Source organism: Mustela erminea, chromosome 5, assembly GCF_009829155.1.
Source record: "Mustela erminea isolate mMusErm1 chromosome 5, mMusErm1.Pri, whole genome shotgun sequence".
NCBI lineage: Eukaryota > Metazoa > Chordata > Mammalia > Carnivora > Mustelidae > Mustela > Mustela erminea.
Genome location: NC_045618.1, coordinates 101,689,734 through 101,717,584, shown reverse-complemented (window position 1 = coordinate 101,717,584; position 27,851 = coordinate 101,689,734). Strand labels below are relative to the sequence as shown.

Here is a 27,851-nt window from a genome sequence, read left to right as displayed (position 1 = left end):
CACGGAGGTTAGACTAGATGTCTGAAGCTCTTTTTCACCTTTGAAGTTCTTTGATGGATGTAGCGCTCACTAAGGCAGTCATTACCCCTAGAATAATTACTTGGTATGTTTGTCTGTGACCTGCATACCAATCATAAAGAAAAGTTATTAATTCCAGGGATTTAGCAATTTAACAAACATTTATGAAACGCCTGACCAAAGGATAAAGCATTTTGCTAGGCTATGTATGTATGTATATGTGTCTATCAAATAGCAGAAGGATTTACAAAGAGAGAGAGAGAATAAGAGAAAAAAGAAAGGATTTACATAGCTTCTATCTCAACTGTTTTCTTATCTTTATCCTTTCTTAATTATCTTAATCCTTTCAAAATTAATGTTTTCATCTGTGTCACTATTTCAAATGCTTTTTCCTATAATTTTAATTGACAAGTTAATTTTCTTCAGCCCTCAGACATGTTGATGTTACCCAGTCCTTGAAAAACAAAAACTTTCTCATACATTCTTTAACATAAAGGTACCATTTTCAAAATAAATATTGATTCATTTGGGAAAAAAAGAGGAATCACTTCAGATGCAGTGTGGTGGGGGGAGATTAAAGGTACATGAAATTGGTGCCAGGAACAAGTTAGTTACAGTATAGTTACAGTGCAGTCCAGATTGGAGGCCATGGGGAGCAGTGTTAGAGTCTGTTAGAATAACTTCTTTGATGTTGGGAAGGAGAGAATTGGGAGTGTCATGCATCAGGGTAATGGGACATATGAGAGATATAGGGTGACTTTAGGAGGAAGAGGTGTCACATTCTGTATATAATCCAATGCTGCTGACTACACTAGTTTTCTAGAAGCCCTCTCCCATGGCTTCCATGTATACTGCATTATCCTGGTTCTCCTTTTCTTTTCACTCTCCCTTTTGTAGTCTCCTTCTCCTGCTAATCAAATGTAGACATTGCTCCTATTTCCAGCTAAAGCCCTCTCTTACTCTGTGCAGTTCCTAAGCCATCTTACCCCTTCTCTGGCTTTACATGTCACTTCTGTAATGGTGACACCTAGACTTGGGAGAAGACATATCCAACTCTACATTTTTCTTACCCTAAAACTTCAGCCCATTAGATATGTTACAGATACTTCAGGCTTAATATGAACAAAAACAAGACTACCTAGAGTCTCCTGTTATAGTAAATGGAACCACTGTCTTCCCAGTCAGCCAGACCCAAAGCTTGTAACTTGCCTCTGACCCATTCCTCATCCCCATCTCCATTCAGTCATGTCGATTATACCCTCTCCCCTCCCATTTCCATTTCTGAATGGAACATCTTGTCCTGGCCAGTTCAAATTATCTTTTGCCTAAGCACTTGGAGTAGTTTCCTAACTCGTCTCTGAGTCATCAGACTCTGTTTTCCCGTTCGTCCACACACTACTACCAGGTTTACTAACCTCCTAAATCCTGTTCTTCTTTACTACCTACAAAATCAATTAAGCCCTGCTTTATTTAGTCAGATAGTCAAGGTTCCATACATTCTCATTCCAAGTTACATTTTCCTGACATGCAATTTTTCAACTCTGTCCAACTATTTCTATTTTCTAAATTGAGCCAGGTTTTCTCCTGCCTCTGCTTTAGTTCACAGTGATTCTGTCAATCTCAAATGTCCCTTCTGGCCCCAATGATCAGCTCCAAATGTAGAAATCCTTTTTACCTTTTATCGCCAAGGCAAATGCTTCCTCCTCTGTAGAAGACATGAACAGACATTTCTCCAAAGAAGACATACAGATTGCCCACAGACACATGAAAAATTACCACATCACTCCCCACATCACTCCCCACCCGGGAAATGCAAATCAAAACCTCAATGAGATACCATTCACACCTGTCAGAAAGGCTAAAATTAACAACATTCGAAACAGCAAGTGTGGGTAAGGATATGGAGAAAAAGGAACCATCATGGACTGTTGGTAGGAATGCAAACTGGTGCAGCCAGTATGGAAGACAGTATGGAGGTTCCTCAAAACATTAAAAATAGAATTACCGTACAATCCAAATTCCACTACTGGGTGCAAACCCAAAGAATACAGAAACACTAATTTGAAAAGATATTCAGCGCTATGTTTACTGCAGCATTATTTACAATAACCAAATAATGGAAGAAACGTGAATGTCCATCAATAGATGAATGGATGAAGATGTGATATATATATATCTATATGCATATAGATATATATACAGATATATAGATAGATATACACACGCACACACCATGGAATATTAGCCATAAAAAAGAATGAAATATTGCCTTTTACAGCAACATGAATGGATCTAGTGGATATAATGCTGTGTGAAATAAGTCAGTCAGAGAAAGACCGATACCATTATGATTTCACTCATTTGTGGAATTCAACAAAACAAATTGACAAAAAGACAAATAGACTCTTAAATACAGAGAACTAATTGGTAGTTGCCAGAGGAGAGGTGGGGGCAGGGGGTGATGGGTGAACTAGGTGAAGGGGATTAAGAGGACACTTACTGAAACAAGCTCTGAGTAATGTTGAGAGTTGCTGAATCACTATACTATAAACCTGAAACTAATAAAGACTGTTCATTACACTGCAATTAAAAGGAAAGAAAACTTCATACAATGTGGAGGATAAAATGCTTCTTCCTGTATAAACACCCTCAGAATTGGAATTATTCCTTTCTTTACTCTCTTAGAGCAATCTTTCCCACTCTTCATTTGTTTTTTCTGCCTCCTGCACAGGGTTGTAAACTCTGAGCACAGAAGCTCTACACAGTGGTCTCCATAGACTTCACAGAACCTAGAATATTACCACAAAGCAATAGCTCAGTGAAGCTAAGAAGGTGAAGGTCTTCCTTCTCCTTCTCATTCATTGTTTTCTATTTGAGTTAAGGAAAATGAAGGTTGCTTCTGAAAATAGATTTTTAGAATAATTAATAGTTGGCATATAATTAAATAATTGCAGATACCATCTGAACCAAGCTCATGAAAAGAAGACTTATATTTGAAGATAATTTTATTATTCACATTTTTACCATGTATTATGTTGTGCCCAAATTCTGCTGAAAAACCCTTCACCGGCTTTAAAATTTAAGATAACTGTCATTTTAGGTTGAGAATTTCTTCTGCATGGGATCCCCACTAGCAGTTTTCTTGGCATTGCGTGGCATCCGCCCAGGAAACACTGGAAGTCAAGACCATATTTTGCCCAGAGAAATTTGTAACCGGTTACTAAATATTTTTCATCCAACAGATCCAGTGGTGAGTTGCAGTTGTAGATGTTTTTCCTCTCAATATTAAATCATTCTTAAAAGACCCTCTAAGAAATATTGCAAGGTACAACTGAACTAATGAGAAATGATTTCATTTGTCTGATTATATTTTCATAGATTCATATTTTTAAGACGTTTGTGTTTTGGTTAATTTAGGTAGAGATGATCTGTTTGTGTTATAGTGTAAGTGCATAATGAAAAATATTATCTCTGGACAATTAGTTCCTGGAATAGGAGTCTTCTCGACTGTCAAGCCATTATCAGTTGTGATACCAGTAACCCAACAAGCATAAATTTTAAAACCCCACTCTAGGGTCTTCTTTCTCTAAAGCATGCTTCAATATTGAAATGTGTCTAGTAGGTCACCTGTAGTAGGTCCAAAATGAAAATATTTGAATATTATGTTAATCATGAATAAAGGAATGAAGTTATTTTAGCCTGATGGGATTATAAAATTTGAGGTTTTTCTCTGTTATATTTGTACTGTTAATAATTTTTTAATGTAAACACTCCAGTGATCTCGCATCCAGGTAGAGCATTTAATACCAAGTAAGATTTTTAGGTGAGAAAAATGCTTCCTTAAATCCTTTTGGGGACAAAGCTAGGTATAACTAAATGTAAAACAAGCCATTTTAAATAGCATTCATTCTCAGAAAAATAGCTTTGTCTTCTAAAAGATCTTTAGCTAGTACCAAGTAAATATAGCATTGATTAAATAAAAGAGTTTCAGAAAATGTCCTATATGTTAAAGAATCAAAAACACTATATTTATGAAATGAATTTTACTTGAGTTGGAAACTTAGTATTACATTAAAATACAGACTGCACAATCTTGCCCAAGTGTCTCCTGAGATTCTTCGTTATCTGTAGGATACAGATGATAATATTTTACCTCATAAGGTTGTTAGTATTAAGTAAAACGTATATGAAAACCCCCAGCTAGACATTAAGTATTTCATTAATATACATTCATTTTACTCATTGCCTTATAACTTGAACATGAACTTGAGTTCATAGGGGAACTCTGAGTTTTCATTGTATACTCTTTTCTGGATATAATCTTAACTTTGTTATATTATAAAGGGGTGCTCCAAAGTCATTGTATTATTTTAAGTTATTTTTATTATTCATTTTACAGTTTTCCTGTGATTTTTTAAAGTACAGGTTTTTTTAACAAAGTTTATGTTAGAACTGTGCTAGGCAGTATTTACAAACATTATCTGTTCTTCCCAACATCCTTGTGAGGCAGGAAAAGTCAATCTCCTTCCTAGAGCTCAGGAAATAGTTATCTCTGAGACCTTACAACTTGGCGGGTGTTACACAGTTAATAAACAACAGAGGCCAGAATGTGAACTTGGGGAATTCTAATTCTAATTGGCCAAATCCATTCATTGCCTTTTCTGCTCTATCATCCCTTCTTCATATTAGACAAATGGTCTTGTATCAGCATCTACTTTGTGTTATTATGTTAATCTGTTTGAAAATTTAGAGCTTACTAAGAGCTCCTAAGATTATATTATAAATTATATTTATAGATTTATAGACACATATTATAGATAAATATAAATCTATATATATATATAGATTATAAGATTATATTATAGATTGACCTATTTATTGTGTTCTAGTTTACTGCTTCAGCTTTGTTGGTGAGGTAATAAATCTAATTGTTAGATGATATCAGAACATCATGAAATGAATCTGTTTCTCTAAAAAACAAATTAATGGGCACTGTTAGCTTAGACCGGTGCTAATTGGTTTTTTAATAATCTCATCATTAAAGATATATAATTAGACCAATTACATATTATTAACAGTAAAAAATAGGAATGCATGTTAGAAATACCAGGGTTTTTTATTTTAATTCCCTAAGGTCTGCTGAGCATGCAATAGAAGAAAAACAGTTTAGTAAAATCCAAACATTGTGCCTTAATGTTGTGTTTCTTTGAATTTTTTTAAATTTAAGGCTTATAGATTAGAACCGTTAATACTGAAACACTACAGCAACATTTCACCTGTTCAGATCCATTGGTATAATACTTCCAATCCTCTACCTTATGAATATATGAAGCCAAGCTTTCTCCATCCAGCAAAAGAACCTACCTCAATTTCAGAGAATGAAGGCGTTTCAACAGTACCAAGCCCTGTGACCTCACCAGTCTTGTCCCGCCGGCACTATGGGGAATCTATAACAAATATAGGCAAAGCAAGTATATTAGGTAATATCTCCTAAGTATTTCTTATTAGTAAATATAAGTGCTTTCTTAGATAGGCATTAAATTTGGAGTTCTTAAAGATATTCTATGTATTATAAAACATCCAATATTTAATCCCTGTGTTTAGAAATAACTACCCTCTCACTGTTCATATTGTGAGCCAAAAGCCCTAAAGCTTCTTTAATTAAATCAGATCTTGTAATTTAGACTATGAGGTAGTTGGAGAAACAAGAGAAGGTCTGGGAATCAAGGCCCTCATTTTAATCTTGGCCCTGCCACCTACTGTGAGATCTTGGGTAAGTCATGTTATTTTTTTTATTTTTTATTTTTTTTAGAGATTTTATTTATTTATTTGAGAGAGAGACAGTGATAGAGCATGAGAGAGGAGAGGTTCAGAGGGAGAAGCAGACTCCCCCCGTAGCTGGAAGCCCAATGGGTGACTGAATCCCAGTCCTCCAGGATCACGATCTGAGCCGAAGACAATTGCTTAACCAACTGAGCCACCCAGGCGCCCAAGTCACATCATTTTTTTTTTTTTAAGATTTTATTTATTTATTTGACAGAGTTCACAAGTAGGCAGAGAGGCAGGCAGAAAGAGAGAGGAGGAAGCAGGCTCTCTGCCGAGCAGTGAGCCCGATGTGGGGCTTGATCCCAGGACCCTGAGATCATGACCTGAGCCAAAGTCAGAGGCTTTAACCCACTGAGCCACCCAGGCTCCCCAAGTCACATCATTTTTTTTTTTTTTTTTCCCAGCATAACAGTATTCATTATTTTTGCACCACACCCCGTGCTCCATGCAATCCGTGCCCTCTATAATACCCACCACCTGGTACCCCAACCTCCCACCCCCCGTCCCTTCAAAACCCTCAGATTGTTTTTCAGAGTCCATAGTCTCTCATGGTTCACCTCCCCTTCCAATTTCCCCCAACTCCCTTCTCCACTCTAAGTCCCCATGTCCTCCATGCTATTTGTTATGCTGAGTGAAATAAGTCAAGCAGAGAGTGTCAATTATCATATGGTTTCACTTATTTGTGGAGCATAACAAATAGTCACATCATTTTTAATAGTCTGCTTCATCTGTAAAATGAGGGAATATGTGAGTTCTAAGGGTGCCCCTGCCAATCCATTCTCTGATTCGTGTCTCTCAAACTGCATCCATCCTGGGAGCAAAACAGGTTATTTAATTTCTCTTTACATGATCACCAGCCACAGTGTTTGTTGGTGTAGAGCTTGAGCTCAATTATGTGCCACTTGAATCAGTCCGTTGGTTCTGGGTTTTCTTAATATAAAATGCCACAAGATGGCACTATAAATAGGCTTTTCATTGATATTTCACTTTGTCATACAGATTATTTATGATAGCTTTTTGTAAAATATTCACTTAATTTCAGTAATAAAGCATATCAGTAGTAAATATAGACTCATGTTGATGCCATGGTTCTGTTATTAAAGTTTTTAATCTTAACACACTTTAATAAACAATGAACACTTGAATAAAATAGAATCTTTATCCCTTTTTTCGTAAGCTCTATTCCTACCGTTTGTACAACTCTCATTCTATTCAACACCATTTTTACTTAGAAACCAACAATATGAATTGCAGTTTTCCTATGTTCCCACCCTGGAAAAATATGAGTAGGGCTTGGTTCCTCTGCCAGTTGGCTGTAACTATGGCTGGTGTTCTTTAGCTTGGTATGTGGTATAATTCAGCAGACTGACTGCCCTGTTTTGTGAAATGCAGGGGCCGCTAGCATTGGAAAGGGCCTTGGAGGAATGTTGTTTTCAAGATTTGGACGTTCATCTACATCACAGGCGTCTGAGGCATCAAAAGACTCAATAGAAGATGAGAAGAAGCCAGTTGCCTCGCTCCCCACAACTACTGTAGCAACGCAAACCCTTCCACACAGCAGTTCTGGCTTTCTGGATTCTGCATGTTAGTTCATACTCGTTTTTCCTTATGTTTATACCATTATCTCTTACAACTTGAGGGCAGAGAGGATTAAGATACTGACAGGAGCAGTCAACTCTAAAATCTAAAGCATAAGTTTGCTTTTAAAGAAAAAATACTTTGATTATATTTTTAAATATAATTCCCAGGTAAATGCAGTTTTACTCTCTGCATTGATGAATTAATAATTAAGAACAATAATAATCAGGGCCTGGTATATAGCAGATTTCTTTGAAATGAGCACCCCCTGATTTTTATAAAGTAGATTTTTAAAAATATGACCTTAAAAATTCATGTAAGTGCTTCAAACCTATGCTGTGTATATTTTTGATACTTTTTAAAAGCTACTATGCCAAACCCATCCTGCTGCTAATTCCACAGTCCCCTTCATCCAACCAAATTATAAGACTTTCAAGCTTACAGTATTGTATTGGATCCACTGTATGGCTTTCAGTCCTTTTTCAGCTACCTAACAGAAGTAGATATTCAAGAAGTGAGGGAATGAATGTTAAGCTGGACTTATTTAATTTTTTCCAGTAGATTTCTAAGGTTTAAAATCTTGAATAGTTGTGAAACTCTTATACATTTAGTATATATTTAATTCCAAGCATCTAAATTTGAACCTTATTTTTAAGTGTCCATTAAAATAAGACTAATGAGTCCTATGTTTCTATTAATTCACATAAGCAAATGTGGATTCTCAAACTGGCTGCTTTTTTTGACTATATAGCAAGCAGAAAACTTTCCTTCCTTTCTCAATAAATGTTTAAGCAGATTTTATTTCAGATACTTGTAACCTTATTTTCTTGCTGTGTCTGCTCTCTAAATTTTCAAATGACCAGAATCCATTGTCATCCATAAAATGTGCTTAAAAAGCAATCTCAGGTGTGGCAGTCCTAGAGGCTGGATCTTTCTCCACAGTCATCCCCACTACAAAAGGAATTACCCTGGACGTTCCCAAGTTGGACATTCCAATTTGGACCAGTAGCATTTTTTTAACCTTAATCCTATTTATGTCATACTCTGAGTACTGAAAATTGTAAGCCATTTGAACAGTGCATAGAGAATTCATTTTAGACTTTGATATTTGTACAGACTTCATTTTTTTAGGTTCTTACATAAGTTCCTATACTGTTGGTGATTTAAGATTTCACTTCTATTTAATATCAGGAATGTGACTATAAAAAAACAGAATTATATTGTAACATGCAGAGGTCAAAACTCTAAACTTCTGAGGAAAAATACTTTCAAAGAATTGTGTAAGATGGCAGGTATAAAGTCACAATTCCTTGTAATGTTAATGCCCCGAGAAAGGGTAACGAAGACATAAAGAAAGAATCTATAGAATCTGAGGGAAGAAAGCTGTTTTTTAGGTCTTTTTACTATTTAACATAGTAATTTCATGATAGAGAATGAGAGAGAATGATAATTTCAATGATAGAGAAACCTGTTTCTTCGTTCAGGACAACAGTTAGAGAGATGCTTAGGTATATTGCATCATTATATTTTAATAACAATACACTTTCTGTTATTCTTGCATATAAATTCTTCGTTAGTCCTATTGGTAAATTCCTTGTGGACTGTAGACTGCACCAAATTTGAGCTAATCATGACTCTTAGTTAGCATATATTTATCTCTAGACATCTATGTAATTAAACTATTAGAGAATTCCACCTTTTAAACCAAATTCCCAAGATTTGCCTTACTAATTCTTAGACTCGCTTCAATAATGCACTTTTCTATATAATCCTGATTTCGACATTCCTTATGTCATACTTGCTCTATCTTGCAAATCATAAAGCCTTTCTTCCTTAAATCTTCTTTCTGGAATTTGGTCATTGTGATTAGGTGATTCTGGCTTCCTTCCTTCTTTCTGCTTACATTGATTGCCTCAGTTCTTGATAACCTTTATTCTGAAGCTATGGACTCTTTGATTCTCTTGCTTTATGAGGGTAAGATGGACACAGACTGAATTCATGAATCAATCAGGGTTTCTGTCTTTGAAGAGTATGTGTTGTTGTCTGTTGAGACCACTTTATTGTCATCAAGTTGAAGCATCTACGATAGTTATTCTTCATTTCTTTTGAAAATTCCAGGTTTATATACAGTGGTTTTATGATTCCATTTCTTGTACTCCCCTGTGTTTTTAACATCTTATGAAGAAAAGTTTCTTTTAGCACGTTTTGCCTCTACATTAGAACTTATATGAGCTATACATTTGGGGGATATCTGGGTGTTAACAGATTATGACATTATGACATTGTATTTCCAAGTTAATTACACTTATATTTTCCATGAAAGAGCTCTTCATAAAAACCAAAGTGTGTACTTCTTTATGTATGCTAGCTTTAATCAGCATATTTGGGAATAGTATTCTAACTTTTGGCCACTACATCACTGAAGGCCCTCTGTAACCATCAGCCAACACTTTACAGCATCTTGTGTTTTTTTTTTCACAGATTTCAGACTTCAGGAATCGTTCTTTAATCTCCCACAACTTCTTTTTCCGGAAAATGTAATGCAGAATAAAGATAATACCCTCGGTATGGTATATGTCAGGAATAGCATTCAGAATACTGTGCATCAGTTCTTCTATGAGATCAGCTTGAATGTCACCATTGTAGACTATTTTATATGTACTTTCTATTTTTAAGTAGCAGTGTCCTGAAACCAAAGTGTTGATTAGCCACTTAATGTGCTAAAATGATACTCTGTATGTTTCTACAAAGAAGGAAACTTACAAAGAGGGAAGAAAAAGCATTAGGCCATTTTCCTTCTTTATTGTCCTAAAGGCTCCAAAGAGGTTCACTGTTCTTTTCATGTAAGACATTTAGATATAAAAAGGTTTCATAGTATAAGCAATATAATCATTCCCAGTTATTTCAGGTGTCAGTAACATCACTCCTTAGGGCTGGAGGTGTGCCAGAGCTGCTGGTATGTGGTTTCAACACAAATACTCAATCTTCTTTAAGAGGGGTCGGGTTGCTTTTAAAAATTAGTATTTTATAATGTAGGAGATATTTTCAGTCTCTTAATTTACAGCCAATTCTAAATGTATCACTAAGGATTAATCTTAGTTTAAAATCACTTTTATCGTTAACTTTCATTTCTTTTTCCACAGCTGCTCTCTCTTTCCTTTTTCTTTTACTTCTTCTTTTTTTTTTTTTTAATATTGGATTTGACTTTAATAGAAAATATGTTGGAGGTTTTTCCTTTGATTTTTAACCACATCTAATTTTACAACTTCTCTATTTAATTGCTAATATCCTATCCTTTTTTTTTTTTCTATTTTCAAAGAGAAAAAAAAACAAACCCTCTTTCTTGATAAAAATTCCAAAACAGTATTTTAATATAACAGACTGATTTGGGGTTTTTTTACTCCCTAGCAACAGTTTGTGTTGATGTAATTTCATGAATTTCCCTCAAGGAATGATCTTATGTAAGTGCTCTCTCTTGCCCCTGCTCATGTAAATAGTCAAATCCATGAAGAAATTACTTGACTTGTGTTTTTTGCATATTTAATCAGATGAAGGAATATTAATCCATTCGTATATCCTGCATTCAAGTAACCCTTATATCTACGATCTTAAAGCCATCCCCTCTATCTTAGGCAACTAGACCACTAATTATAACTACACCAAACTGTTTCAAATGGTAATATGTGTATGGCTTCTATTTCTTTTCCTCTGCTTTTTTTCATTTAACAATTGCTTGTTAAAGGTTTGCCAAGAGCCAAGGTACCAAGCTCGACACTAGGAAAGATACCAAAATGAAACAGACTTCAGTACTGCCCACAAAGATGTTAAATGCTGGTGTGGAAATTAAATATTTCCTAGAGAATATTCATTCTAGTAGGAAGGTAGATAACTACATGAATAATTATAGTATATGGTAGACTATGGTGAGCCACATAACAAAGATACAGGTAAAGATTCTGTCAGCTCTAGGGAAAGAGAAAATGCCTTCACCTTTTATGGCTCTGTGGTAATAGGATTTGGACATACAGAGGTGAAAAGATGTTTTAGGAGGAGAAACCACATAAGCAAAGCACAGGGTATAGCGAGAACCAGAAGAGAGTTGAAGGGAAGGAAAGAGTTCTAAATACTATTGGAAAAGTTTCTTAAACCAGATTGTAGGGGTGCCTGGGTGGCTCAGTGGGTTAAAGCCTCTGTCTTCAGCTCAGGTCATGATCTCAGGGTCGTGGGATCAAGCCCCGCATCGGGCTCTCTGCTCGACTGGGATCCTGCTTCCCTCTCTCTTTCTGCCTGCCTCTCTCCCTACTTGTGATATCTCTGTCAAATAAATAAATCTTTAAAAAAAAAAAAAAAAAGGATTGTAAAAGGTCCAACAGATCTAGCCATCTCCTGGAGTTTTTTGTATTCAAACTTTACCCATAGAGCATATATTTACCAGTAAAGCCCATCTTTATCAAATATGAGGTATTTTGAGTATTTTTCAGGATAGATTAGTGTTGGGAAATTATTTTGGCAGATATGAAAACTAATTATAAAGCTCATTTTTTTAAAAGATTTTCTTTATTTATTTGACAGATCACAAGTAGGCTGAGAGGCACAGAGAGAGGGAGGGAAGCAGGCTCCCTGCTGAGCCGAGAGCCCGATGCGGGGCTCGTTTCCAGGACCCTGAGATCATGACCTGAGCCAAAGGTAGAGACTTAACCCACTGAGCCACCCAGGGGGCCCCTATAAAGCTCATTTTAGAGTGTTTTTGTTTTTGTTTTTGTTTTTCAAATAAAGGACAGTTGGAGAATATTCTTAAGTATATTTGAAATTATAACAGTTCTCAAAATGTAAATATTCCTTGAATGTCCAAAACACCTAACCACATGAAATGTATAGCTGCACTGAAGCAGCACAAAAATAAGAAGGCATAATTTACCAACAAGAACTCAGCATAATCTTTTTATGAAAGAATCTGCCAGTCATTTGAAAACACAGTTTCCTTTACTACTATTTTTCTTGGTGTCTGCCTTTAACCAAAAATCATGCAGTTATGACCATAATTACTACTTACAAATAAGATAACTTTTTTTAAGATTTATTTATGTGAGAGAGAGAGTGAGGGGGAGGGGAGAGGAAGAGGAAGATCCCAAGCCAACTCCCTGCTGAGTGCAGGGGCTGATTTAGGGCTCAATCTCATGACCCTGAAATGAAGACCTGAGCTGAAACCAAGAGTTGGACACTTTAAGTCACCCAGGTGCCCCAAGGTAACTGGTAAGTTTTTGAAAAATTCTATCCAGGGAAGTTAAGATGTTTCCATTAAAACAGTAGAAACCTGGGGGCACCTGGGTAGCTCAGTGGCTTAAAGCCTCTGCGTTCGGCTCAGGCTGTGATCCCAGGGTCCTAGGATCAAGCCCCACGTCAGGCTATCTGCTCAGCAGGGAGACTGCTTCCTCCTCTCTCTCCACCTGCTTCTCTGTGATCTCTGTCAAATAAATAAATAAATAAAATCTTTTAAAAAAATAAAAAACAGTAGAAACCTGTCCAGTTAGTACACATTTTAATACTAAGATGCTCCCTTTCTGTTCACACATATTTTTTTTTAATTCTACATCCATGTGGACCCTTGTGCAGAGAGTTCTCTGATGAAAAGACAGTACTGATGACACTTTACTTCCATACTTCATGAACTGCAGACATTCACTTTAAGGGAAAGGAAGAGAAACAGGGCTGTATGCAAGACTCCCCAGAAAAGAAAAGAATCCACATTTTCAAGCAGTAGAAGCAAACTGCTAAGGATTGTTAAAATTTAACAGTCTTTTTCTCAGTTTTACTTCTCTTCAGTTTTTCAGGATCTCTGTCTTTTCTGTGTGGATCAAGGTATTCTAGTCCTTAGGCACTCAAAAGAGAGAAGAAAGGACAAAGTAATAATTTTATGTTTTCCTTTCTCTTTGACCTAATTCGGTGAGAGAAACTAGGAAAAACTACAAGCTGTGTTGTGCCACCCATTTTTGATACGCTAATCATGAGAAAGTAGATCCAAGGCAGTCCCTTAGAGATTTGGGCCTGCTTTGGCCAAGACTACATCTCGCAGCACATGAAGAACGGTACTGCCATCTAGACCCTTACTCCCTTGGAAATTTTGAGATCTGCATAAAAGGGAGGGAAAGATGAGACCTGGGCCCACCTAACCGCCATCTCTCCACCTGCAGAACCAACATATGTGAAGTCAGTTGCACTAGCAGCCTGACTGCCTGTTGTAAACCTTGTAAGGAAAATGAGAGACTAAAACCAATTCATCAGGTAGAGGCCGGCTACCTTATTCCCATTTTGATGAAGACAGATAAATAGCAAAGGAGATAGAGTCCCTGTAGGTGATAAGAATGGCAAAGGCTATAACAGGTGATAATTAAATACAGCATTTGAGTGAAATGAAAGGCAGTGTTTCACGAATGTAAAGCATTTAAGAATAAATGTCAGGGACACGAAATCAAAGCCAAGTAATACTTGCTATAACAGAAAAAATTTCCCTTTCTTTGATTCTAAAATAACAATTCAACTTAAGACTCTTAGACTAGGAAGATATTCAACAGTGGCATTTTAAAGTAGAAATTATAACTTGGTGGTCCTCGCCAATATTAATGTGTATTTTTCTCATCTCTTCTGTTTTTCCTCTTGTTTCTCCTCTTCTCTTTATAACTAACTCCAGTATGACTTCTCTTCATCATGCTTGAGAATTCCAGTTTCCTTCTTTTTTCATCTTCCTGTCTGTTGTGCTAGAATGTGCCTACAAATCAAGTTCAAATGTCCCATGGAATACAAAAGCCAAAAGATTCAGACATTACTACCCCACAGTTCCACATATAGATTTCAGCTATTTCTGATGTATTGTGGATTAGCTTATTGTAACTTAAATGAGAAAAATGGCAGTTTAAAAAAATTATAAAAGGCCTGTGTCAATATATATATATTTTTTAAAGATTTTATTTACTTACTGGACAGAGATCACAAGTAGGCAGAGAGGCAGGCAGAAAGAGAGGAGGAAATAGGCTCCCTGCTGAGCAGAGAGCCCGATGTGGGGCTCCATGTGGGGCTCGATCCCTGGACCATGGGATCATAACCTGAGCAGAAGGCAGAGGCTTTAACCCACTGGGCCACCCAGGCACCCCGTGTGTCAATATATTTTACAAGTGTTTTATAATCTAATTGGTATTTATACTGCTTAAGGGTAATCTTGTCTGAAAACATATAGATAGATCCATGGACTTTCCTTGTCAGAAAAGCATAGTTGAATAGAAAAGTAACAACTATATGCATTTTTAAATACCTATTTTAAAATAAGCATTAGCTAAACATATCAAAGCATTCTCTTGAGTGATAGGATTTTCTATGTGCAATTACCAGATTCAGTGGAAAGCAAAACCCAACTTTTGTTCCAGCCTCCTTTATTTTTGCCACCTTTTACTTTCCACATCTTCTGGCACTCTGAACAACAATTTGAGTGTTTTTGGTTTCTAAGAGCGTTCCTTCAAAATAACATATAGCTCAGTGACAATTTTAAAGGAGTTCCTAAATCGAAGTGTTGTTTTTCTAAGTGTTTTACCTCTAAGGACGTATTAAATGAATCCTTTGTAATTCTCTTATGGCCTTCATTTTTCTCTAACAAGTATTGCAAGAACTTTCTGTGGGTTTTAGAAAAAGACTTCATTGAATTGACTGATTTGTTTGAGGACAGCCCTGTTAAAAATGAAGTTCTTCCTCCCAAGGATCACCACTGTTCCTCCCGATCTAACTGTCCCAGCCACCCAGTGCATTCTTTATTGATCATACATTTAGTGAGCACTTGTATGTCCCTGGTGCACGTGAGGCCCTGCTGACTGCATGGGGACCAGGCAGTGTGATGGCAGCCAAGTGGGGAGTCTGGGATGGCAAGAAGTCACTACTGAGCGAGGTGATGGACCAGTCCTCCTCAGGCAAAGAGCCTTTGAGTGACCTGGCACCCCCACAGACATTATGGCACATAAGCCTGGCCCCCAGTTTTGCAGGAGGGCTGTTTTCCTTGTTTTACAAATTAGGAATAAAAAGTAAATGGGAAGTCTAAGATTTGAGGCCAGTGTTTTTTACTCCAAATACACTCTGTGATACTAAATAAGTCTTTTTGTTGTATTTTTTTTATTATCCCATACTGACCTGAGTATACTAAAGAAAGGACTCCACCAAATAGAATCCTGAGCTATTGAGGATGTTTTGGGTGTTGTGTTTTTTGGGCTTTTTCCCCCCATAAGCTTGGAGTGGAAAGTCACTAAAGGGGAAAAAAAAAGATAATTATTAAGATAATCACTTCTTTTAGCTAAATTTTTATTCTCTACTCTAGGTGAAGTCTATATAGAACATATTATAATACTTCTTCCTTTGTTTGATTTTCTTTTTAGTGGAATTGGATCACAGAATTGATTTTGAACTCAGAGAGGGACTTGTGGAAAGCCGCTACTGGTCTGCTGTTACATCACATACTGCCTATTGGTCGTCCTTGGATGTTGCCCTCTTTCTTTTAACCTTCATGTACAAACATGAGCACGACAATAATGCAAAACCCAATTTAGATCCAATCTGAACTCTTGAAGGACATTAATGGCCCAAAACTGATTTCTTTCTGTTAAAATATGTGTATCACGATATGAAGATTTCAGGTTTAAGTGTGTTTCAGTTTTGTTTAGGGCAAGAAACATTTGAATTTAAAAGCACTTTATTTAAAAAACAAAAATATTTTTTCAGTCTGAAAGAAATTATTTACAGTTTTCATCATTTTAATTATGAGTCCGACAGAACCCCCTGCCGAAAATCAAGCACGACCTAGAATTGAGTTTAGGTAAACGGTAAGATTATAAATCACAATCTAATTTCTCCCAAATATAAAGGCATATTAATGAGTTGAATCTAATGTATTAACCAAAATATGTTGTAAATCTGAAATGGCCAACATCCAGTATAGTCTATGTAAAGATCACAGGTGTTATCACTGTTGTAGATTTCCATGAAAGCTTCTATTTCCACAGTTCCTTTGAAACAAGAGGATAACAGATTTCAAGTGTTTTGACTTTAACTTGCTTAGAAAAATTAATGCTAAGAAAGAAACAATGAACTACTGTATTTATAATTTATTACCTCTAACGGCTTTATTTCAATATATGAAACATGACATTTTTAAAATCAAAATTGTTTCCTTTGAACAATTTAAGAACCACCTTTGTTTTCTATAGCATTAAGTCCCTTTTTCCCTCAAAACTCCATCTTTGTACTCTTCAGATGAATATATAGACACTGTGGCATATTTTCAGTATTTTTTTCATTAAAAACTTGTGGTTTCACATAATTAACACTAGTTGTTTTGAAAGAAATGAACTTTCTATTATGTCACATGTACCTCAGTGAAAGCTAAAAAGTTTTCTAAATTTGACACGCAGTACTCCCATTGTGGCTATATTTCATTAACTTCATTGGACAATTAGTAAACAACTTTGGAATAGTGAGTACCACTTGAAATATATAAACATCTGTGTGCCAAACAGTTAACATATATAAGGGACGGAGTGCCACTAACACATTTTACATGTGAAGTATTTTAAGAAAATCCTGTTGAGACACAAGGCACACAGATCAGGATTCCAAGGCACTGGGAGAGTTTTCCTCTGCTGTGATTGCCTCCACAGTGCTTTTCATCTGAGGAGCTCAAAGTGCTTTAAGGTTCAGTCATCTGTGTGGTAGCTCCTTGCGGTAAGTAAATGAGTGTTTTTCTCATGTTACGTGTTAATACACTAAGGCACCAAAACATTTTAAAGTGCCTTGAAGTAGATTACAGAGCAAACAGAAGAGCTCAGATTGAGGCTAGACTATATTCTTTTATATGCTGTTCAGTGACTAGTAATTCACATGTGACCTCTTAGTAGTATGCAAACAATAATAATCACAGAAGTTGCAATGCATAATTTGGAGAAGAGACTGTGAAGCCAGTATTTTACTCTACTTTTCAAATATGTTCTGCGGTTCTCACATGCAGAGGAGAGTTACTCAGAGAGGACCATCTCTACCCCAACCAACCCTCACTTCTCAGTGGCTTCTACAAAGTTCCACTTAAGGTGCTGTGTTCGCTTATCTTACAGGCATTTTCTTAGCGGCCCAGTAATGGTTGTCAGACTGGGAGCAAAGTTGGATCAGTTGCATATCTCACCTACTCCTTTCTTTACAAACTAGGGGAATCCATAGGCTCACCTGTAGGTTTTCCTGCAGCACCATCAGTCCTCTTGTCTGTTCTGACCCTTCACTGAATTTGCACAACAGAAAGCACCTCTTAGTGCTTAAAAAGATCCCAAGGCTCCATAACCAAATATGTGACTCTCCAAGAAGCGCTTGCTATAGAGGGCTTTTGATGAAATCTTAGCAAAGCTGAAGCAATCTCTTTTGAATTGAGAGATTCCTGTGAACTCAGGTCATTTTCATACCCTGTTTTATTTCATAAGTCTAATTTAGTTCTCGGGAAAATTAAACTCCTGTCTCATATGACTGTATCTTAAAGGTACTTGAGCATATGTTGCTGTAGGTGGTGTGACACTCAGATGTCTAGGAGCTTTAAGGGATTCATTCTTAACCTCTAGAATGTGAAGACCCCTTTTTACCTGAGAAGAGTAAAGTCTATCAAACCCTTTAATTTGCTACTGAGTGGAAGGAAAAAAAAAAAAAAAGATATACCCATAGCCATACCATATTATCTGCTTCTCATTTTTCATGTTGAGAAAACAAAATCAAATTTAACCATATGGAGTTTATTTGAATTCTTGAAAAGAGCAACATTTAAAACCCCCTTGGCAAAGTGAGGTATTCTGGATTACTCAACAGGTGTTTTGATTTCAATTCATTATTTCTTCAATAGAGATGGTGATCTTGATTTGATAGTACTCTTCTTGTTTCCATGTCTCTGCATGTTATCATGGAATGTACTTGTATATACTCAAGTAATATACAGAGTATGTGTAATTCCAGCTTGATTTAGAAGCTAAGTCCGTTACTGAGTAACATTTTGCCACTTTATTCCAGCAAGTACTAAATTGGCCAAAAAGTTCTGTTTTTGATACCATTAAAATTTTATTCTCTATTTTGTGTACATGCTATGATGATTCTTCTGATTAGATCATTCAGTTTTTACCCAGTTAGGATCCCAGGAATTATCAAAACTTAGAATAAGCAGAATGTTTTGGATTAAAACTTACCTTATTTTTACTTTGAAACGAGCTTTTGTGAAAGCCTTTTATTGGTTCATAACTTTATTTTCAGCAGTAATTATGTTTGTGTTCCAATCCATCATTATTGTATTATAGAACATAATTACAGAATGTACTGGAACTATCCCTTTATATGTGAAGCAAATGGTAAGCATCTTTTACTTCTTTCAATTGAATAGCATCCTCAGCCTTTGGAAACTCTCACACTGCACATGTTCTGTCGAAGCCTTCAGACAGTGACGTGTGAGCATTCGTCATCATCCTCTTCTCTCTGTTGTTTCCTCACTGGGGGCTGAAGTATCCTAGTCTGCAGGCATTTCACACACCATACCCCCACTTTGCAGTGCCTTGAAGAGTAGACTAGGAAAAGCAGTGGTGTCCCGCGCAGGTTGTAGTAATGGCACCTGAGCCCCTAAAAGTAGAGCAGACTAGACCTAGAGATTTCACTGTAAGGCCTGCAGTGGAGGAAAAGCAGTTGAATGGCTCTCTTGTTAATTAGGTTGGTTAATATTTCTGTCTTCTCAGCTACTACAGCTGGGTAATTTGAGAAAGTTAACTTGAATGTATGTCTTAAAAGTGTTTCTTTTAATATTCTTTTAAGTTTCCTTAAGTAATCTCTATACCCAGCCTGGAGCTTGAACTCACAACACCAAAAGCAACAAGAGTTGCATGCTCTTCTGACTGAGCCGCCCAGGCGCCCCATCATAAAAGTATTTTTCAGCAATCTTGTTGGCATAGAAGTGGGGCTAAAGAAGAAAATGTGTGACATTGAAGAAGGGTCAAGACAGAGCAAGAAAGAGGATATAGTAATCCTACACTAGAGAAAGAACTAGAATTTTACTAAACTGTGAGTGTTGGCTGGTTGACTTCCGTGGATAATCTCAAGTTGTCTATCAGTTTTCTGTCGTCCCTGGACCTCACATCTCTGCCAGGAATTGGATTGTACTCTGCCTGGATTTGAAATACATGCACTAAATATCTTTATAATTAGGTATGGTCCATATGTATAGTTTCCTAATGTTTTGTAAGAATTTACTTACATGATAAGCCTTTCATTGCACCTGCAAAGAGCAGATTTGGCAGGAAGCACTGCCACTGGATTCTTAACTCTGTCACTTCTATGATGGGTCTAGGGGGCTTGTACAACCCACACTGTGTCCCTGTATATTCTCCTTTTGTATTAGTCGAGAGGAAAGGAAGTCGCAAGGAAATACTGTATTGAGTTTAGAGCCGTGTACAGAATGGCAGGCTATAGAATTTCATCTCAAAGTTCTCATTTAGTAAACCTGACTGCTGTGATGGGAACAGCCTCAGTTATAAACATCCTGTTTTGGTCTTTGGTGGATGTTTGTGATAATATGCAAAGAATGCTAAAATCTTGGGGTTTGTACAGCTTGTAGAGGTCATTGGACCCAACCCTGTTTGAGTTTCATGTGAGCATTTAAGTAGCATAAAGTCATGAAAAGTGACTGAGAAGTCATGAAAACAGGCCACACGGCTGTTTCCTTCCCATGGGAGATCCGGAGCTCCTGTATGGCAGGAACTGCCTCTCTCCATTTTTGTGCACCCCCTCTGCCCCACCCACAGCCCTCTTGTGTAACGTGATGCTTTAGGGGCTGCAGGCTCTTGACACATGGCTCCAGGCTTGAGTTCCCTAGTTAGTCTCCTGTGTTTGCACGGCCCATATGAAAGAGTGCCCTACCTGATCGGGACAGAGGACCTTTCTCAGACTCAACGTACTAAAGAAAAAGAAAAAAAAAAAAAAAAAAAAAAGAATAAAAGCTATACCAGAAACATATTAGTTGTTTTCCATTCTGGAGACAAATGCAAACTTGGTAGGGAGGTTACACAGTGTTAAATAATGTTTGATATTCCTTTCATTTCCTCCCTCCCTGTTGGTATGTTGGCCTTTTCATCAATTCATGACAAGCGGCTCCCTTTTAAAACTGTCCCAACATAGATTAACTAATTGAAGTTTATTTAATCTAAGTACTTCAGAGAATAGAAGAATTTTCTGCTGCTCGTCCTGCTGCTGTGTGTGTGCCTGGGTGTGTGTCTGTGTGTGTGTGCACGCGCGCGCATGCTTGTTTTCCAAAAAAATAATCTCTTGGCAAATAGCATGAACTTTTCCTCTGCCTTTGTGTTTGAATAAGGGTGGGAGTGTGCTTAGTATTGTCTGTCACCTTATGGTTTTTCATTTATTTGTAACAGGGTGCAACTTGCTTCCTCTCCACCCTACAGTTATCAGGATAGTTTGGGAAGTCACCCTTTAGGAAGATTACATCTGGTCTTCTGTCAGAGTAAGATGAAAAACAAGTGTATTAACTCTTCACCTTTACTGCTTTCTCTTGGAAAATGAGTATCTATGAGCATCATTGATACTTTCTCTTGACTACACCCACACACACCACCTTCTCTGCTAGATCTCTGAAAACCTTTGATTCCCTGTGAGCGTTGTCATAGACAAATACAACCATTTTTGGTTCTGAGACTATCATAATCCAAACTCTGCCAGTAAGAGTCTGGGGAGCTTTTCACTTTCTGCCATTGGGTACACTTCTCAGAAGCAGCCAGCACTGCGGCTCTCCCGAGACCCTTACCTCAGCTTCTGGGACCGCTTCTGATGTTCGCCCACTCTCCCTGTCAGTACGAAACACTGTCAGTGGCTGCTGTAACAACTCTTAGAAGGTGCCCTTTTTTTTTCTTTCTTTCCTCTCATTTTAACAAAGTTAATTTTCTCAGAAACTCCGGTTTTTACTGGAGCATTATTCCCATTTTATCTCTTTAGTGATCTGCTTGGATGGAAAAAAAAACATTTTAGCAGTGTTCAGTTTTGATTTTTTGCAGTTTGAGCTAGTGTGTGCACATTTAGTAACTTCAAGGGAGTGAGGTGTAAATGTAATTTCCTCCTGGATTACACTGTGTTTCTCTAGCTGAATGAATCCATTCATTATCTCGTTCACCAGGAGCAAACAGTTATGCCCTATAGTAACAACTAGAAAGAGTAGGCTGTTCTAAGCATTCTTAGGAACATCATCTTCCTGATCCTATACAGTTTATGGTAATCTTCCCCAAAAGTTTAGGAGGAGTGAAAGATATTAAAATCTACACATTTGTGGGCTGTGGCCACATACCACCTCCTAGCAGGAGGGCTGGCCACAGGGGCACACTTGCTCCTTCAAGAACATGTAAAGAAAAAAGATGGGCATGTTCAGATCTTGTACAGTATAATCCATTTACAGCTTATCAGCCCAGGGTTCAAAAGATGACCATATTTCACAAGCTTTCAGGCTAATCTGAGTATGTGCTAAGCGATAGAAAATTAACCCCAATAACCCATGCAGATTAGCAACTAGCTGGTAGTACATTTACATTTCCCACCCCACTTTGGTTGGTGCCAGAGTGACTGAAAAGTAGGATTTTAGAATATTTTATAAGAATCAAGGAATTTCGGTGCTGGACAAAAGTAAGTCCCTAAGAGGGTATGGACCTTAGATTTGGGAAATAAACTGCCAGGATGTCAGGACTACACACAGAATTGAGGTGAGACAAGGTGTGGACTGGAAAAAAGAAAAAGCAGATGGGCCAGGAAAAAGTCCATCTTTATGAGAGCCTGACAGTGGGTCCAGAGGAGTTAGCCCAGAGGCAATATTTCTGAGAAAGGGGGAAGTAGAGCGACGTAGGTCCTATCGCAACAATCCTTCAACTGAGCCCTTTAACACGTCCCAGTCCCATTTATCCGTGGAAGCTCCCCATGACCCAGCCCAACCTAACTCTTCTGCCTCATCTCCCACTGCGTAGCTTTGACAATCTAATTTCTGTCACAGCAATCTGCATCCCATTTGCCTATGAGTGCATGCATTTTAGTGACTGTAGTGGTTACCTGGTGTTTTAGTCTGCCCTGAATCCTATTTCTCCTCTTTTGGGGTCCCCTCCTTTCCATCTTCTTAGGAAGTACTGCCCTAGCCCTGCCCACTCTATATGGTTCTAATAGAGCTGCCAATCCTACAAAAAGGCCTGCAACTTTTCCTACCTCTGGCTAAGATTATTTTCTGCTTTGTATGAGCCCCTATTACAACAGCTCCAACATAGCTCTGTCCATGCCATGCCCAGGTGATGCGCATACGTTCCACTCCGTGAGCTCTAGTGATTAGCCTGGAGATAGGCACATGACCCAAACTAGACTGAGCAGAGCCCTGCCCTGGGATCTTATTTGCTGGCCCTGTAAAGCAGATAGGCTACTATGGCTTTTAAATATAATCCAAGGTGATGGGAGCATGGAGCCATCTGTGGCCAAACTCCACCCCTTCCTCTGCAACATGGTAATTATGTCTCTCTGCTATGGGAGAAAAGGAAGCACACGCACACAAGCAGGGTCAAGAGTTCTGGAAGAGCTGAAGCAAGTGCCACCCCCAGATTTCCCAGTTACACTTCCCTTGTATTAGTGTAAACTATTTTGAGAGGGGTTTCTATCTCTTGGAAACGGAAGAGTCCAAACTAATAGTCACTTGACCAAAAATAACCTCCACATCCCTAATGGAAATTCCGTCTTTGAAGACTGTCTTGTGAAGCTTTTCCTCAATCCTCTGGTTGAAATTAATTACTGCATGTGAGCATCATGTCTTAATCTTTTTGGACTGCTATAGCTTAAATAAGTATAACCCGGATGCCTTATAAATATCTCTCACTGTTCCGGAAGCTAAGAAGTCCAAGCTTATGACACTAGCAGATTCCGTGTCTAGTGAGGGCTCATTCCTCACTGAACTGCCTTCTCACTGTACCTTCACAAGAGCTGTCTGGGATCTTGTTCCTAAGGACCCTAATCCCATTCATGAGGGCTCCACCCTATGACCTAAACTCTTCACAAAGGCCCCAACTCTAAACTCTATCGAACTGGGGATTAGGTCTCAGCATATGAATTTGGGGGAGACACATGTTCAGTCCATAGCAACCCCTGCATTAACAATGTATGCGTCAAGAGTTGCACTGGTTTCCTTCTGCCTTGATTTGGGGTTTGATTACACCTCTTTTCCTCATTTGCAAGCTCTTTAAATGTAGCATTGGACCCTCTGTAGGGTACCACATCATAAATGCTTAAATATTTTGAATTATGTCTAGACTGGTACTATGTACCAAGCTCTATTCTAAGAACTAGGAATAACAATGAATTTTAAAATATAAAAATTCATGCTTTCATGTAGTTTACATTCTAGTAGGAAAATTATTTGACCAAAATTCATGGGAATTGCTGAATTGGGGAAAACCTTGAGGAAAGGCAATCCCTACCTGGAACCAAGAGGCTCAGACAAAAGGGACCTTGCTTTTACCACAACCAAAGAAAGCAAAATGAATCGCACTTAGAGTGTGATAGGAGTGTATGTCAGGATGAAGTTGAAAATAGAACTTAAGCATACTATTTTAAAAGGTGGTTCTATTAACCTGTGTCAAACAAAAATTGCCAGCTAGATATAATTACAGGCACTCCCCAACTTGTGCCCCATGGTAACTCTATGCTCTTCCCTAGACATAACAGTGCAGCTTCACATCTCTCTCCCTCGGTACTTGCCGTCCTCTCACCCTGGAATGTGTGCTATTCTTTTTTCCCATTTATTGAACTGTTACTTATTTTGAAGTCCGTAATCACTGAATTCATGATAGGGAGAAAAAGATCCCCAGTGCTTTCCCAATTTCCTCTAGCTACAGACTGTTTCTCTCTCTACCAGACAGTAATTTGTGATTTACCCTCACAGCAACTGAAACACAGTGGAAGGGAAAACAAAGGAGAAGAAGGTGGAGTTCACGAGAAATGGTAGCTGGTCAATCTGTTTTTGTGAGAGACTAGAACATTTTGCTTTAGGATTTATACAGAAGGGAGTGTACTTCCAAGTTGGGGGAGCTAAAGTTTGTACCTATGTTTAAATGCACCCCAAGTTCAATCCTTACCCAAAAGTTTGCCTCCGTTGGTTGCCTGAGCATGTGTACTAAAGATGCCTTTTGTGGGGAAAGCATACCGCTGCACAGAGATGGGGAAGGACTGGTCTGGGAGAGAAGCATTCCCACAGGTAAGGCCAGTGGGAAGTTCTCAGACAATGGGCACAACTGGGGCGCCTTGTCTGGGGGCTGTCTGAGCTGGTGCCTCATAGTAACGCCAAATTGGAGAGCACCTGTTTCTGACCCATTAAAGCCTGGGAATTTTTCTCCTGTAGAGCTGTGGTTGTAAAGATTTCCTACTGCCACCTGTTTCAAAGCTTTCTCTGCTCATTTTCCCCCCTCAACTGTAAAAAGATTGAAGGATATGTCTATATCCAGGGGTGTGGAAACTTACAGCATGCCAAGTTGATTAAATCTTCACTCAAGTGACTTTTATATAAAGTCACTGTTAACATCTAGCTGGCACCATTCTAGATTCTGGAGATGTATTCCTCATTTAGGGTTCTCTATACCCCTAGAAGGTAAATGCTATTATTAGGACTTCTTTTTCCACAAGGAAATCAAGACCTAAAGGTGTAGGTAACCAGATCCTGGTCACATAACCACGGGATGATGGCAGAGCTGCATTGGAAGGATGTTTAAACCTATGCTCTGCTGCCTGGCCAGCATGATGTGAGGGAGAGTGTTCCAGGTGGGCCTCAGAACCCAACTCCATGTAAACATCTATAGCAAGAGGCCTGGGAATCCTGAATCAGTCAAAATTCTATCTTATTCTCCTGCTTGTGGTCTTGATTTCTGGTAAAATTAACCACAATGCTTGCAAGTGAGATAGAAAAGAGCATATTTCACAAAAATAAAGGTGATCACATCCTATTTTGCCTTCTTTAGGGCTCTAAGGAAGAAGGATGTACAGGTGGGTTTCTCGGTGAATATACTCTTACCTGTATTTCTTTTAATATGTACAAAAGCTAAATATCCTTACCTAGGAATAAAATCATCCTTTGAACAGTCAATCCAGATACCCTAGGTTTAAGCAAGCTGAAAATAACCTGTATTGTAGTTTGTCATAATCATCCTGGAACCACATTTTCTAAGGGTGTTAAGTCTTTTCCAGAATTCAGACCCTGAAGTCTTTCGGACGGTTATACAGGATCTACATCAACAATACTGCTAGACAAGATTTAGATTGAGCACTTTCTCATGGGACCTAAGAACTCCATGACGAATTTGTTGTTTTGTCTTACCCTTGAATTCTCGTTCTCTTTCTGTAGTGAATAATGTTTATATGTATAGGCACTCAGGTTCTTAGCTGTATAGCGGTCCCTAAAAGTCCATAAATCACTAATGAAAAATTGTCATCAAAATGAACCAGAGAGGGGTGCCTGCCTGGCTCAGTCGATTAAGCCTCTGCCTTTGGCTCGGGTCATGATCTCAGGGTCCTGGGATCAAGCCCTGCATCGGGCTCCCTGCTCAGTGAGAATTCTGCTTCTCCATCTCCTTCAGCCCCTTACCCTTTTCATACATGCTCATTGCTGTGTGTGCTCTCTCTCTCTCTCTCTCTCTCTCTCAAAATAATTTTTAAATAAATAAAAGGAACTAGCGGGGCACCTGCCTGGCTTGGTCAGAAGAGCATGCAACTCTTGATCTTGGGGTCATGAGTTCGAGCCCTATACCATGTTGGGTGTAGAGATTACTTAAAAATAAATCTTTTTTTTTTTTTTCTAAAGGCAATTCCCTTGAGTTTAAATCATGTTTTACATTTCCCTGAGAGGCTTGACAATCTCAGATTTCCACTCACCTGAGATTTGTTGAGTCCTGTAACCACAGAATTTAATAATACTTAAGGCAAATTTCAAGATTCAGGAGGATAGTCATGTTTGTAAAAGCATTCCTCGTATGACTTGTTTGAGATAAATGCTATTAATCTAAGAAGAATCATGCAATTTGTATTAATGTCATTTTCCTAGACTTGAAAATGCTTTCCTAACTTCATGTGCCATATGCCTAATTTACCATAACAATTTCCTTTGGTTGCCGATTTTTGCCTCACCTTTTATTTATTTCTCACGTCTAAATAGTTCATGTTAAAGCCTAAGGTGTTGCCATGATAATGGGAATAAAAGGCAAGTGATATATGACACCATCACACCATCACCATTCTCTGTTCAGAGAGGTCTAATCTTAGGATTTTGGCGAACACTCTAGCCGCTTAACCAATGAATCATCTAATTAAACAACTATCCCATTAATAACTCATCTTTATACTTTCATTAGTTAGATTTTACAACCTGGTCTCTGCCTCGATAATTAAATTCATCATCCATATACCTTTAAGTTCATTGCTTCAAACTTGCCCCATGTTTTTGCTGTTAGCCTTTGTCCTACTCTTTGGTATGTCACTAGACAGGCTGAGCATTCAATAAACTATGCTGTTCAGATTCTTGCATAACATTCTACTTTAGAACACAGTAGTCTTTTTGTTTTAGAGAGTCAAGCTAAAGAATGTTCTTGTTTATGTGGTGGCAAATAATCTCATGTTATCTAGGAACGTATATCATACTACTATACATTTTTTAAATACTTTACATAAGTCAGCTCATAATTATGGAGGACATTGAGGAGAATAGTGCTGACTGAAACAAAATGATGAAAACGATAATTGTTTTGGAAATGTAATCCAAAAGTACACTCACAGATATGTCAACGTGTGCTTTGTGTCCTAAGTAACTCACTCAGTATCTTTGTCAGCTTTCCCCCATGTTAACTGAACCAACATGATGGTTGGAAGTGCTGCAAATAACAGTTTATCAAGTCTTGGCTGACCTTTACTAAGTGTCCATTTGTCAAAGGTGGCATTAAAGATAGTTTTAAATCCATTAGATATTTATTTAAGGACTTTAAGATCCTTTAGCTGGAACACCGGTGTGCCCAGGTATGTAACTCAATATTCACAAGAGAACCTTCTCTCTCAAGATCTTTGCCTTCCATAATAAATTCACAACTGCCCTTCCTATTTGCATCCTTGCAACTGAGCACCAGTTCAATAAACAACTTCCTGACAACTCCAGAATGTCTAAAAATTATACTCCAAAAACCCTTAGGCAGACAAATGTCATTGATCCCAATGTCACATTCAGGAAGTCACTGATCCAAGTACCATATACAGCAAATTCCCAGGCATGACCAAACTTGCTAGAAAACCAAAAAGGGGAAATCTGGGAAGTAGGCCAAGATCCTGGGTGT

The 27,851-nt window shown here is 37.9% G+C and overlaps 1 protein-coding gene across 5 annotated transcripts in view; it reads left to right on the top strand.

Moving 5' to 3' along the window:
* DDHD1 (DDHD domain containing 1) overlaps window positions 1–18,683 on the top strand; it is an 83,210-nt gene extending 64,527 nt beyond the window's left edge. For 3 of the 5 annotated variants that reach the window (XM_032344256.1, XM_032344255.1, XM_032344258.1), the window contains 5 exons: window positions 3,119–3,268; window positions 5,246–5,498; window positions 7,237–7,428; window positions 9,904–9,987; window positions 15,834–18,683. In XM_032344256.1, the coding sequence (XP_032200147.1) occupies window positions 3,119–3,268; window positions 5,246–5,498; window positions 7,237–7,428; window positions 9,904–9,987; window positions 15,834–16,015 (861 nt within the window). In that variant the 3' untranslated portion in view covers window positions 16,016–18,683. The remainder of the gene's footprint in view (window positions 1–3,118; window positions 3,269–5,245; window positions 5,499–7,236; window positions 7,429–9,903; window positions 9,988–15,833) is intronic. The other 2 variants (XM_032344257.1, XM_032344259.1) reach the window with 1 other exon arrangement.
* The last annotated feature ends 9,168 nt before the right edge of the window (window positions 18,684–27,851 follow it).